Genomic DNA, 13148 nt, shown 5'->3' with positions numbered 1-13148 from the left:
GATATCTATAAAAGCCTTCAGCCTAAATCTATTTAAAGGTAACCTAACATTTTCCCTCTAAGATCAGGAATGAGGCAAGCATGTCCACTCTCACCACTTTTAGTCAACATCTTAAAGATCCTAGCCATAGGCAAGTAAAATAAATAAAAGGCATATAGATTGAAAACAAAGTAAAATGCTCTTTACTCTCAGATGACATGAGTATCCATGAAGAAAAAATCCTAAGAAATCTAAAAAGGCTACTAGAACTAATAAGCAAGTTTAGTAAGACTGTAGGATATAAGATCAACACAAAAGTATTTTTCTATAGTATTTTTTGTATATTATCAGTGAACAATCAGGAATTGAAATTAAAAACACCATATGCAATATAATTTGAGAGATATGTGCAGCATCTATAAAGAAAAAACTAGAAAGTATTGCTGAGATAGAAAGAAGTCCTAAATAAATGTGGAAATATTCTATGTTCATGGATTGGAAAATCAATATTGTTAAGATGTCAATGCTTCTTAAGTTGATAGATTCAACCTAATTCCAATGAAAATTCCAGAGTATATACTTTAAATACTGATAAGCAGTTAAAAAATTATATAGAAATGAGAAGAATCTAGATAGCAAAATAATTTTTTAAAAGAAGAACAAAGTTGGAGGACTTATAGTACCTGACTCCAAGACACGTTATAAAATTACGGTTATCAAGGTAGTTTGGTATTGGCATCAGTGAAACAGAATTCAGAGTACATGCATAGAGCAATACACATATGATCAAATGTTTTTTTGACAAAGGTTCCAAGATAATTCAATGGGCAAAGGATAATCTTTTCAACATATGGTGCTAGAATAATATGCAAAGAAATGATCCTCACTGCTTACTTCACATAATTTGCAAAAATTACTCAAAATGAATTAGAGACCTAAGTGTATAATAGGAGCTACAATTATAAGCTATAAAATTATATACTATAAAATTTCTAGAAGAAAATATGGGAGAAAATCTTGGTGAAATTGGGTTTCACAAAAAAATTCTTGAATATGACACAAAAAAAGCAATACCCTACTGGAAAAAATGATAAATTTGATTTTTACCATATTATAAACTTTTGCCTTTCAAAAGACACTATTATAAAATGAAAAGGCAACTACAGACTAGAAAAGAATATTTGTAAAATATATATCTGTTAAAGGATTTGTGTCTAGGAATATATAAAGAAACTGTTATAACAGAATTAAAATAGGACAAACACCCCAATAAAAATAGTGAAAAGATTGAAACAGATACTTCAGCAAAGAAGATATACAGATGGCAAATAAGCACATGAAAAGAGCTCATCATAATCAGTCATTAGAGAAATTAAAATAAAACCTAACTAAATACCAGTACATAAGCCACAAGAATGGCTAAAATTAAGAAGACTGTACGAAGTGTTAGTGAGGAAGTAAACTATAACTTGTACACTGATAGGAATGTAAAATTTTGGATATATTTGGCAATTTCTTAAAATGTTATAATACACTTACCATACTACTCAGCCTTCCACTACTAGATTGTTTACCAAAGATAATGAAATCCTATGTTTACACAAAGACTTGTACATGAATATTCACAGCAGCTTTATTTATAATAGTTAAATACTAGAAACAATGCAAATGTCTACCAACATGTGAATGGATAAACAAATTGTTGCATATCCTTACCATGGACTATTACTCAGCAATACAGGGGAACAAACTATTCAAACATATGTCAAGATGAATGAATCTGAAAATAATTATGCAGAGTAGAAAATGCCAGACAAAGATAGCACAAACTCTATGATTCCATTTACGTAAAATTCTAGAAAAATGCAAACTAAACCTGTTAGTGACAAAAATCACATGAGTAATTGCCTGGGGATTGAGAAGGAGGGAGGAACTACAAAAAAGTCTGAGGAACTTTCTGGAATGGTGGATATGTTTCCTCTTGAAAGCTGTGACAGTTTTATGAGTTTATACATATGCCCAATTGTGAAATTTTATATTCTAAATGTGTGTGGTTTATTGTACATCAATTAGACCTCAATAAAGCTGAATAAACCATGCAGTTATTTGAAGCAAAATCCTAACACTGATAATGTGAGGCCATTATTCATGTAGCTCTTCTAATTACATGACAAACAACAGCACAAGGACAAAGGGGAGTATGTGTAGCTATCCTTCTCCAAGTTCCTACATTTTTAGTGAAGTAGGACAACATTAACTTTAAGTAGTATTTTAATAATTTAAGGATGCATTTTGAAATCACTAAGGCAATTGCAAAAAATTCAAGAAGGTACAGGCAAACAGCCAATAGAAGAATTAAAATGGAATACTAAAAATATTTGCTTAACCAAATGAAGATAGGGAAGGGGAATTGAAGAACAAAAAACAGGTGAGATAAAACTGAAAACAAACAGGAGCATGGTAAAAACAAACCTAATCATGTCAATAGTTATGCTGAATGTAAATGAAGTAATCACTCCAATTAAAAGGAAGAAATTGTAAGACTAAATAAAAAACCAAGATTCAACTATAGGTTGTTTGCAAGACAACCTTTAAACATGAAAAGACAAAGAGGTTGTAAGTAAAATGATGGGAAAAGATACACTATGCAAACCACAAGCATAAGAAAGCTCAAGTGGCTATATTAATATCAGACAAAATAGAACTCATAGGTAATTAGATAAATAGATAATTCCCCTAGGAGAATTATCATAGATATGAAGAAACATTTCATAATGATTAAAGGGAAAACATAATAATTGTGTATGTGCCCAGTAACTTAAAAATGCATAAAGCAAAAATCAGTAGAATTAAGGGGAGAAATAGATAATTCCACAATTGCAGTGGGAGATTTTAACACCCCCTTCTCAGTAATTAATAGAACAATTAAATATCGTAAAGATACAGAACCAGAGTTAGCAAACTTTTTCTATTAAGGGTCAGACAGTCCAATATTTTAGGCTTTGTGGGCCACATATGACCTGTGTGGTATATTCTTTTTTTTTTTAATTTATTTATTTTGGGCTGCAGTGGGTCTTTGTTACTGCGCGCCAGCTTTCTCTAGTTGTGGCGAGCGGGGGCTACTCTTTGTTGCAGTGAGCAGGCTTCTCATTGCAGTGGCTTATCTTGTTGTGGAGCACGGGCTCTAGGCGCACAGGCTTCAGTAGCTGTGGCTCGCGGGCTCTAGAGCACAGGCTCAGTACTTGTGGTGCATGGGCTTAGTTGCTCCACAGCATGTGGGATCTTCCCGGACCAGGGCTTGAACCCGTGTGCCCTGCATTGGCAGGCAGATTCTTAACCACTGTGCCACCAGGAAAGTCCCTCTGTGGTATATTCTTTATTGTTTTTTTTTTTTACAACCCTTAAAAATGTAAAAATCATTCTTAACTCATAGGATGTATAAAAATAGGCTGCAGGCCAGATTTGGTCCACAGGCTGTAGTTTGCTGAATCTTGATATTGAAGATCTGAATATCACTATCAACCACCTTGATCTAATTGAGATTTACAAAATAATTGCAAAATACACATTCTTCTCACGTGCACATTGAATGTTCACCAAGATAGACCATGTACTGTACCATAAAACAAGTCTCAATACACTTCAAAAGATTGTAGGGTATATTCTCAGACCACAGTATATTTAAAATTAGAAATCAGGGCTTCCCTGGTGGCGCAGTGGTTGAGAGTCTGCCTGCCAATGCAGGGGACACGGGTTCGAGCCCTGATCTGGGAAGATCCCACATGCCGCGGAGCAACTAGGCCCGTGAGCCACAATTACTGAGCCTGCGCGTCTGGAGCCCATGCTCCACGACAAGAGAGGCCCGCGCACCGCGATGAAGAGTGGCCCCACTTGCCGCAACTAGAGAAAGCCCTCGCACAGAAACAAAGACCCAACACAGCCATAAATAAATAAATAAATAAATAAATAAATAAATAAATAAATAAATAAAACAAAAAACTTCCCCCTTCTTTAAAAAAAAAAAAAATTAGAAATCAGTAATTTTAAGGTATCTAGAAAAGCTCTAAGTATTTAAAAATTAAATAATACATCTCTAAATAACCCATGGGTCAAAAGAGAAATTATACTGGATGTTAGAAAATATTTTGGATTAAATGATAACGAAAATATAACATATCAACATTTGCAGAATGTAGCTGAAACAGGAATTAGGGAAATTTATAGCTTTAAATGTTTATATAAAAGAGGGAGAGAGAAAACAATAAAACAAATAGGATAAATTCAAACATTTGGTGGATAAAGGATATATGGGAGTTCCTTATACTATTTTCAACACTTTTCTGTAAGTTAAAATTTAAAAAAAATAGAAAGCTCCCCCAACCTCCTTAATTTTATATTCAGCCAAGTTGTTATTCACATGTGAAACTGAGAAACAAAAAGAGATAAGATTGGGTCAAGACAGTGGATTATCTCTCTTTCCATCTAAAATTACAAATATGCATGAAGTTCTGTAAAAACCAGGGTGACATTAGCAAATAAGAAATTTCACATAACTACTAAAAGATAGAAATCAGACAGGATTATATCTATGGAGATAAGAGTGGAGAAAAATCAACGTACTAATCAGAAGAGCAGTAATTAACCAATTAAACAATTTTAGAATCAGAAATTAACTGACGAGCAGCTTTCAGAAGAGTAGGTTGAGTAGGTTAGTCCCTCCTTCCCCTGGCCTATATCAAGAAGTATGATGGAAAGGTATTGCCCTCTACACTAGTGGTTCTTAACTTTGCCTGCACACTGAAAATCATCTGGGTAGCTTTAAAAAATACTGAGCCTCAGATTCTTATTTAATTGGTCAGAAATGAGGCCTGAGCACCAGACCTATGTTTAGTATTGAAATATAGTATAAATTAGAGAAAAATAAACTTGCTTTAAAGTGCTAATTAATGTAGAGTTACTGAGAAGTTTGGTCCTGGACAGGAATTTGGGAGGTAGAAGAGAATACAAAAATATATCCATGTGAATTGCTATTTCAAGTAGTCTGTAAGTGGACTATTTAATAAGTAAGCATTTGGAAAAAACAAAATACTGGAATACAACTACCTTCCTTTATAACAAAATAAACCCCAAGTGGATTAAAGAATTTAATAAAACATGGAAATAAAAAAGTACTAAAAAAAAAAAGAACAGGTAGTTTTTTTTTTTTCATAATATTAGGTAAGAAAGTTCTGACAAACATGCCACAAAACTGAAACTACAAAAGACATTATTTAAATTTACTGAATAAAAACTTTAAACTTATCTATTGGTAAAACACATTATTAACCAGATAGCAATACAGCTAAAAAGTAAGAATATTTGTGGTGTTCTTACAAACCTGAGAAGTTCCCGCAAATCAATATAAAAACATAATAACATGCAAATGAGAAAAGGACTTAAGCACATGCCATTTTTATAATGAAAAACTAAAATATAAAGCAATATTCAAATTACTATAATACCCATCTATAAATCAAATGTTATTTTAAGACCCTCACCAGAAAATAAATCATTAGAAAATTCTGACAAAAAAATAATGATACACTTGATTTTGGCTATTTCAATCGGCAGTATATAATAAATTTACTTACAAGTTGATATGCATTCTTGACTTCTTGCAATCCTGTCCTTTATAGATTCTGAAGGTGTTTTCTTACTACCATGAATGGTTGTTGTGGAGAGTTCGTTCAGCTTCCAGTGGGTCCAAAAGTCTTTTTTAGGTTTTAAACCTGTTGATACAAATATGTATATTTAGCCAAAGAAATTAGGATTTTAAAAATATCTTTTGTCAAAGCCTTTTTAGGAGCATTATACATTTCATTCTCACAACACTCCTGTGAGGATTGTCAGTCTCAAGTTTCAAAAGAGGGAATCTCTACATAGAAATGTTAATGTCTTACCATATAAGACTGAGAATTAGAAAAGAGATAAGCTTGATACATACCTTTCTGACTCATAGACATAAGCTAAGTTCATAAACGGACATAAGGGGAGATTAATATTGTGAAAACTTGGAAAGGACCTAAATATCCAACAACAGTACATCCATACAGTGGATCATGAAGTATCCATTAAAAGTTACCTTGTAAGTATTTGTTAACATATAAAGGCAATCATAGTATGTTTTTATGTGAAGGACAATTTTACCGTATGCATATGTGTGACTATAGCTTAAATATTAACATGATTTCCTCTCAGCATAGGTGATTATTTTTTTAAAAATTTCCCTATCTGTAGCTCCTATTATTTTTAAAATAACGTTTATGAATCAATTATAGTACCCTAAAAGAAATAAAAATAAATTCCATTTAAAAAGTTCCATTTTTGTTCCAAAAGCTGTATAGGGTTGAATAATTGATTTAACCACACTAAACATTTATATTCTCAGCAATAAAAATGAGAACAATATAAATTCCTTTGTGTACTCCATATGTTTATTCTGATGGTTGAGACAGTATATGTTAAAGTGTTCAGTAAATGGGAAATATGAGCTAATATTATCAGTATTAATATACATTGATATACTCATAAACATAGCCAGTATTTTCTCAGTAGTGAGTATTCAATGAGGATTATTTGCTATATTTTGATATCAAATTGGAATTTTCTAAGTGTTTTTAGATTTGGTTATCGTCTATTTCACATTAGTTGCCACTAGATAAAATATTCAGAAGCCTGAAGTGTTGCTCATTTGAATGTTTCTCAATAAATTGTCTATGTTTTAAAATATATAGTGTATTCGTGGAAAATCTGCGGTATAGTAAGGCTAACAGATCAGGAGATTAAAAGACAGTTTTTTTTATTGAGAGGGGGATCAATGTCAGAGTAGGAAGACATGGAGCTCACTTCCCCTCACAAACACATCAAAAATACATCTACATGTGGAAGATTACTCAAAGAAAACTAATTGGAAACCGGCCGAGTATCTCCTATAAAACCAAAACTGCAAGGAAGATCTCCACGTAACTGGGTAGACTTGGTGGGGGGAAAAGGCATCGGGTTGGGACCAGCACCCCTGGAGGGGTCTGTAAGGAAGAGAAGGTCCACACAGGTGGACCCTTGCCCTGGGGAGCCCCCATGCCTGTTGGGAAATCCACTGAGACAGAAGAGCTGGAGAAGCCTAGACTCTAATTGTGAGGAGTGCGCGTGTGCTGGCTTGCCAACAATCAGAGCAGGGAGAGACTTGCACTGATGGCTGCCACCTTGTCACACTTCCCAATTTGAAGGGGCAAATGCCCAGTGCCCCTCACTCCACACTACAGCCTGGCAGGAAATCAGGGGAAAGATTCAGTCTACCTGCTAGAAGTGGGATTGCTGAATCACACGGGAGTTCTATTTTCAATTTTTTGAGGGACTTCCATACTGTTTTCCATAGTGGCTGCACCAATTTACATTCCCACCAACAGTGCACAAGGGTTCTCTTTTCTCTACATCCTTGCCAACATTTTTTATTTGTAGTCGTTTTGATAATAGCCATTCTAACAGATGTGAGGTGATATCTCATTGTGGTTTTGACTAGCATTTCCCTGGTGATTAGTGATGTTGAACATCCTTTCATGTACCTGTTGGACATCTGTATGTCTTCTTTAGAAAAATATCTATTCGGTTCCTCTGCCTATTTTTAAAATCAGATTGTTTCCTTTTTGCTATTGAACTGAGTTCCTTTTATCTTTTGGATATTAACCTCTTATCAGATATGATTTGCAAGTATATTCCGTAAGTTGTCTTTTCATTTTGTTGTTTTCTACTATGCAAAAGCTCTTTAGTTTGATATAGTCCCACTTACTAATTTTTGCTTTTGTTGCTTGTGCTTTTGATACCATACCCAAAAAATTGTTGCCAAGACATATGTCAAGGAGATTTTCCACTATGTTTTCTTCTTAAGAGTTTTATGGTTTCAGTTCTTTCCTCCATTTCAAGTTAATTTTTGTGAGTGGTATAAGATAGGAGTCCAATTTCATTATTCTACCTGTGGTGATCCAGTTCTCCCAACACCATTTATTGAAGAGACTATCCTTTTCCCATCGAGTATTCTGGGCTCCCTTGTCAAATGCTACTTGACTGTGTTTGTGAGGGTTTATTTCTGGGCTCTCAATTTTGTTCCATTGGCCTATGTTGTCTTCTTTCTTATAGTTTCCATGTCTTGCTCAAATTACATATCTGATCATACATGTTATCTATCCATCTTTTCCACTAGAGCATTTACTACATTAATCATAGTTACGTAAAATTTCCTGTCTGATATTCTAATATCTGTGTCATATCTAAAACTGGTTCTGATGATTTCTTTGTCTCTTGATAGTGTGTTTATTTTTTCCATTGCTTTTTTGTAGACTTCATAATTTTGGTTGAAAGTCAGACATATTGTGTAATGCAGTAAAGATGAAGTAAATAGTTTTCAGGCCTTGAAATGGGCTTTTTGTTTTTCTGTTTGGCCTTAAGCATGGGTAATTAAGTCAGTCTGGAAGGGAACTGAGAGTTGGGCTGTGTTTGGGTTTTGCTGTTACTATGATTACCTTTAGTACTCTACATGCTTCAAATTCCTCTTACGATGTAAACTGCCTTGCCAGAGGTTTTTGTTTTCTGTTAGTTTACTTCCACATCAGCATCTGCTCCACTCTCAGTTTTAGATCTTTTGTGTCTTCTCAGAAATGGTCTTTTCCACACTTGTGCCCCTCTCCCAGCAGTAGACTGCTGTTACCTGTCAGTTGATGTTTGTTAGCCTGGTAGTGGTAGGTATTCTCTGTTCTGAATCAGCATCAGCGTTGGGTTTTGTTCCTGGGTCTTGGGATAGGGTCTTCTCAGTAATCCAGCCTTGCCCCAGCTGTAGCAAACTTGTTCTTGGCCCAGTATGTATTCCTGGCCTCTGGTGTAGAGGTAGTTTTCTCTGTTTCCCAGGTGAGTTGTGTCTCCACTTCTTCCCTAAGGGAAACTGCATTTGCTGCCCTTCCTCCTCCCCAACCTTTCCCCCTCCTCCTGCTGTGGCTTAAAGCTTGTTGTTGTTGTTAACATAGAGGAGATAGAAGGGTCCAGGCAAGGCTTTATGCCTTTTTTGCAGTGTCTTCTATTACATTCCCCCAGGCTTTCTCAAGACTGTTATTCCACCCTCAATATTTCTTGTAAGATGTGTGGAGAGAAGCTTGTAAGTGAGGGCAACTTCTCCCTCGTTTTATGTAGCTACTAAGGGTTCTATATTCTCACACTAGACCATACTCAGCTTTAAGCAATTCATTAAAAATTTTGGCTAAGGGAATTCCCTGGTGGTCCAGTGGTTGGGACTCCGTGCTTCCACTTCAGGGGGCTAGGGTTCAATCCCTGGTCGGGGAACTGAGATCCTGCAAACCACGTGGTGCAGACAAAAAAAAATTTTTTTTTGGTTGAATTCTTCTTACTGGCTTTTATGGTATCTGGCTGCATATGCCCCCGATGAGCAAGTGCTTGCATCTGGTCTCTCCTTGGAGGCACCCTTCTTTAGATTTTGGGTTGACTGCTCTGTAATCTCTGATGGGTTCAAGGAAAGTTTTGAATTTGCAGACAGTCCAGTGTTTTTTGGTGGAAGGGTGGAAGTAATATCATTTTAGTTTTCTACATCCTAAGCAGAAGCCAGAAGTCATGGCACAAATTTTAATCTTGCTCATTGTAAGGCTGCCATGTGGGATTCAGTCATAAGGCTTGTGCCAAAATCTAGCCAATCATACAAAATCTTAATGTGTCTCTACTCTAGAGAAGTAGCCTCCAAAGTCTTCCATATCCTAATCTTCCCAAATTGTGAATATGTTATGTTACATGGCAAAGGGGAATGAAGGGAGCAGATGGAATTAAGTTTCTAAATTGGCTAACCTTAAAATAGGGTAAGTATGCAGGCTTGTCCAGGTGAGCCCAATGTAACCAGAAGGGTCCTTAAATATGGAAAAGGAAGGTAGAGGAGTCAGTATCAGAGTGATGCAATATGAGAAAGACTGACTATCCATTGCTGACTTTGGTAATGAAAGAGGGCCATGAGGCAAAGAATGAAAACAGCTGCAGAAAAGTTGCAAAGAAACAGATTCTCCCCTAGAACCTCTAGAAGAACACAGCCCTGCCAAACATCTTCATTTTAGCCTAGTGAAACTCATTTTGGACTTCTGATTTCCAGAACTATAAGATAACACATTTATGTTGTTTTAAACTAAGTAGTAATTTTCTATAGTAGCAATAGGAAACTAATACAGTCTCTGGTACTCTAAGAATTGTGTATAGGGAACTCTGGTAACAAAAATTTTGTTTGTGAAAAACGAACCAAAAATGAAAGCCAAATGACAATGTAAGAAATCAAACTGAATATAATGTAAATAACCTAATAAAGTGATTACTTCATCCTGATAAAAAGGAATTGTTTTTAATAAGGAGAAATTGAATCAAGTATTTTAGATCTATGCTATAAACATCTCCTCAACAAAGAAATAAGAAAAACATGTCTTATAAAATTCTTTCAACAAGTGCTCTAGCCAATACAAAATAATTAATCACAACTGAGAGATGAAATCTTACTAAAAGTTGAAAAGGTCGTTTATGAGCACAGACTCAGAAAACATGTGACTCTTGATAGGTATGCAATGTGAGAAACGCATTGCGAGAGAAATCTGTACAAACATATTCATGATTAAATAAACCATAGAGGCTCTAGTGCAGCTACCACTACTGCCTTTGTTTTCAACTTAAATTTTTATCGATGCATAAAAATTAAAATGAACAATCATGTACAGCTCAATGAATCTTCACAAATTTAATATATGGTGTCCATGTTACCAGCCCTCAGAAACAAAATATTCAGCACTCCAGGTGCCCTCCTTTCTAGCCAGGACCAATTCCCAAGAATAAACATTATCTTTACTTCTAAAATTATAGATTAGTTTTGCCAGATTTTGAACTTTGTATCAGTGGACTCATACAGGATCTACTCTTTTGTGTCTGGCTTTTTTCCCCTCTCAACCTTGTTTCTGTGATTTGTTCATACTATTGTATATAATTATAGTGTGTTCATTCCCATTGTTGGTAGTATTTCGTTATATAAATATTCCACAGTTTATCTAAATTTCATATTATTGATGGGCATTTGGACAGTTTGTTTTGATTATTATATAAATAGTGCTAAGAACATTTTGTGCTTTTGGTGTACAGAAATATGTACATTTCTGTAGGTTATGTACCTAGGAGTCATAGATATGCTGGTCCAAACTCGCACGTGTTCAGCTTTAGTAGATATTGATTGTACACTCCCACCAGCATGGCTGCCTTTTATTTTAAGAAAATGCAGGTTTGAATTTTTTTAACTCTGTTTGAGATAAGTGTAGATTTACATGCACTTGCAAGAAATAATACAGAGAGATCCCCACACCCTCTATTTAGTTTCCCACAATGGTAACTAACACATTGTAAAACTATAATACTGTATCACAACCAGGATATAGACAATGATATAGTCAGGATATGGAATGGTTCCATCACAAGGATTCCTCGAGTTTCCCATTTTAGCCACACCTACCCTCCACTTTAAACCATTTTTTCTGCCTGATGTGAAGTTAATAGGCAAGGAAACAATAGATGACTTTTGTTACAGAAATGTTTTCTACTAAGGTGAAGTAGCCCACAGAGAAGTATTGAAACAAGTGTTCAACAGGGATGACTAGCCTATGTTGGAAGGATATGCATTCATAAACAGCCGTATTCAGACTAGAAGTGAGCAATGAAGTTTACTAAAGATAGACCAATTTTGTGCCTGTGTAGATGGTTTTATAATAAAACTGAGATCATTCCACCTTTTGTGAATCCTAGGGTGTTAATCAAGTACGTGTTTTAGCATATGAATAATAAAGCCCAACTAGTTGCTGGGAAACACTGAGAGGATTAGGGAGGGCTTGCTTCCTCTAAGTCTTCAGAAAAAATTTCCCTTTTCCTTCTCTGCAACAGTTTTTCATAAATTAAATACTGGTGTTTTTATTTTATTCACCTCAGGGGGCAATAATCCATTATTCATAAGAGTTCAGACACTGGAGTCTGACAGGCTTAAGCTGAAATCCTGGTTCTGTTACTTAGTAGTAACTGTGGACAAATTCTCTTAACCTTGGTTTTCCCTTTTGTAAAGGAATAATAGCATATTGTTATAATAAGGATTTTTGAGGCTTAAGTGGGATTTTTTATGTAAAATGTGGATTTCTCTTGCTCAGCTTGCTGTTGACTGCTGTGGATTTAACCCTCTTGCTATAGGTACAAATGGAGACCACTTGTCATGTCTAGATTCTTGCCCAAGTCTGAGTCCAGCATCCATTCATCTAGCATAGTTCTGCTGTTCCTTCAATGTCTACTTATATTCTTGAGTCAGGCTATGAAGATTACCTTAATTATCACTGTACTTTTTCTTCCTTTGCTTTCAAATGCTTTTAGTGTTTACTATTTGTTTCTTGTAATTCTCCTATAGTGTAGACACCATTTAGGGCACAGTCATCTCCTTGTTATATTTTAAAATAATCACTAAAAATTTTAGATTTTGTTATAAAAAATGCAAATGTTGACGAATATTACATCTCAAACTTAAATCCTGATTCCATAAAATCCTGCCACCACAACCTTCTCTTACAGTCTTCACCATTTCAGTAGTTGTCTAGTTGCTCAGGCTAAAATTCTTGGCATCATCCACGACTCTTTTATTTGTTCCACTTTCAACTTCTATATATCAATAAATCCAATGGACTTTGCCAGCAGACTTATCTAATATAACTTGCCAGCTCCTCATCCTTTAACCAACTTGTTCTAACCAATCACCATGTCTCACTTTTATTACTGCAGTATCTCCAACTGCATTCCTGATTCCACCCTTGTCCCCTCTATGGTCTCTTGTTCTCCCAAAAGCTAGAGTGATCCCTTATAAACATATTTTAGGTTACAAGTATTATTTGCTTAAAATCATCCAGTGCTTTTCCATTTCACTCATAATGAAACAGTCCTTATAACTGCCTATAAATTATGAGATGCCCTAACCTACAGACATATCTCTGACCTCATCTTTCTACTTTTCAATTCCTTTCTCATTTTACCTCAGCTACATTGGCTTCCTTGCTGCATTGCAAATATGCTAATCTTCTACCTGCATC

At 35.1% G+C, this 13148-nt stretch overlaps 1 protein-coding gene across 4 annotated transcripts in view; it reads right to left on the bottom strand.

The window, feature by feature from the left end:
- FAM227B (family with sequence similarity 227 member B) overlaps positions 1–13148 on the bottom strand; it is a 268773-nt gene that overhangs the window by 195196 nt on the left and 60429 nt on the right. For all 4 annotated transcript variants that reach the window (XM_036842850.1, XM_036842849.1, XM_036842847.1 and 1 more), the window contains exon 10: positions 5610–5747. In XM_036842850.1, coding sequence (XP_036698745.1) covers positions 5610–5747 — 138 coding nt within the window. The remainder of the gene's footprint in view (positions 1–5609; positions 5748–13148) is intronic.

Source organism: Balaenoptera musculus, chromosome 2, assembly GCF_009873245.2.
Source record: "Balaenoptera musculus isolate JJ_BM4_2016_0621 chromosome 2, mBalMus1.pri.v3, whole genome shotgun sequence".
In the NCBI taxonomy this organism is placed as follows: domain Eukaryota; kingdom Metazoa; phylum Chordata; class Mammalia; order Artiodactyla; family Balaenopteridae; genus Balaenoptera; species Balaenoptera musculus.
Note: the sequence above shows the minus strand (reverse complement) of the source record. Positions and strands in the feature narration are given on the sequence as shown.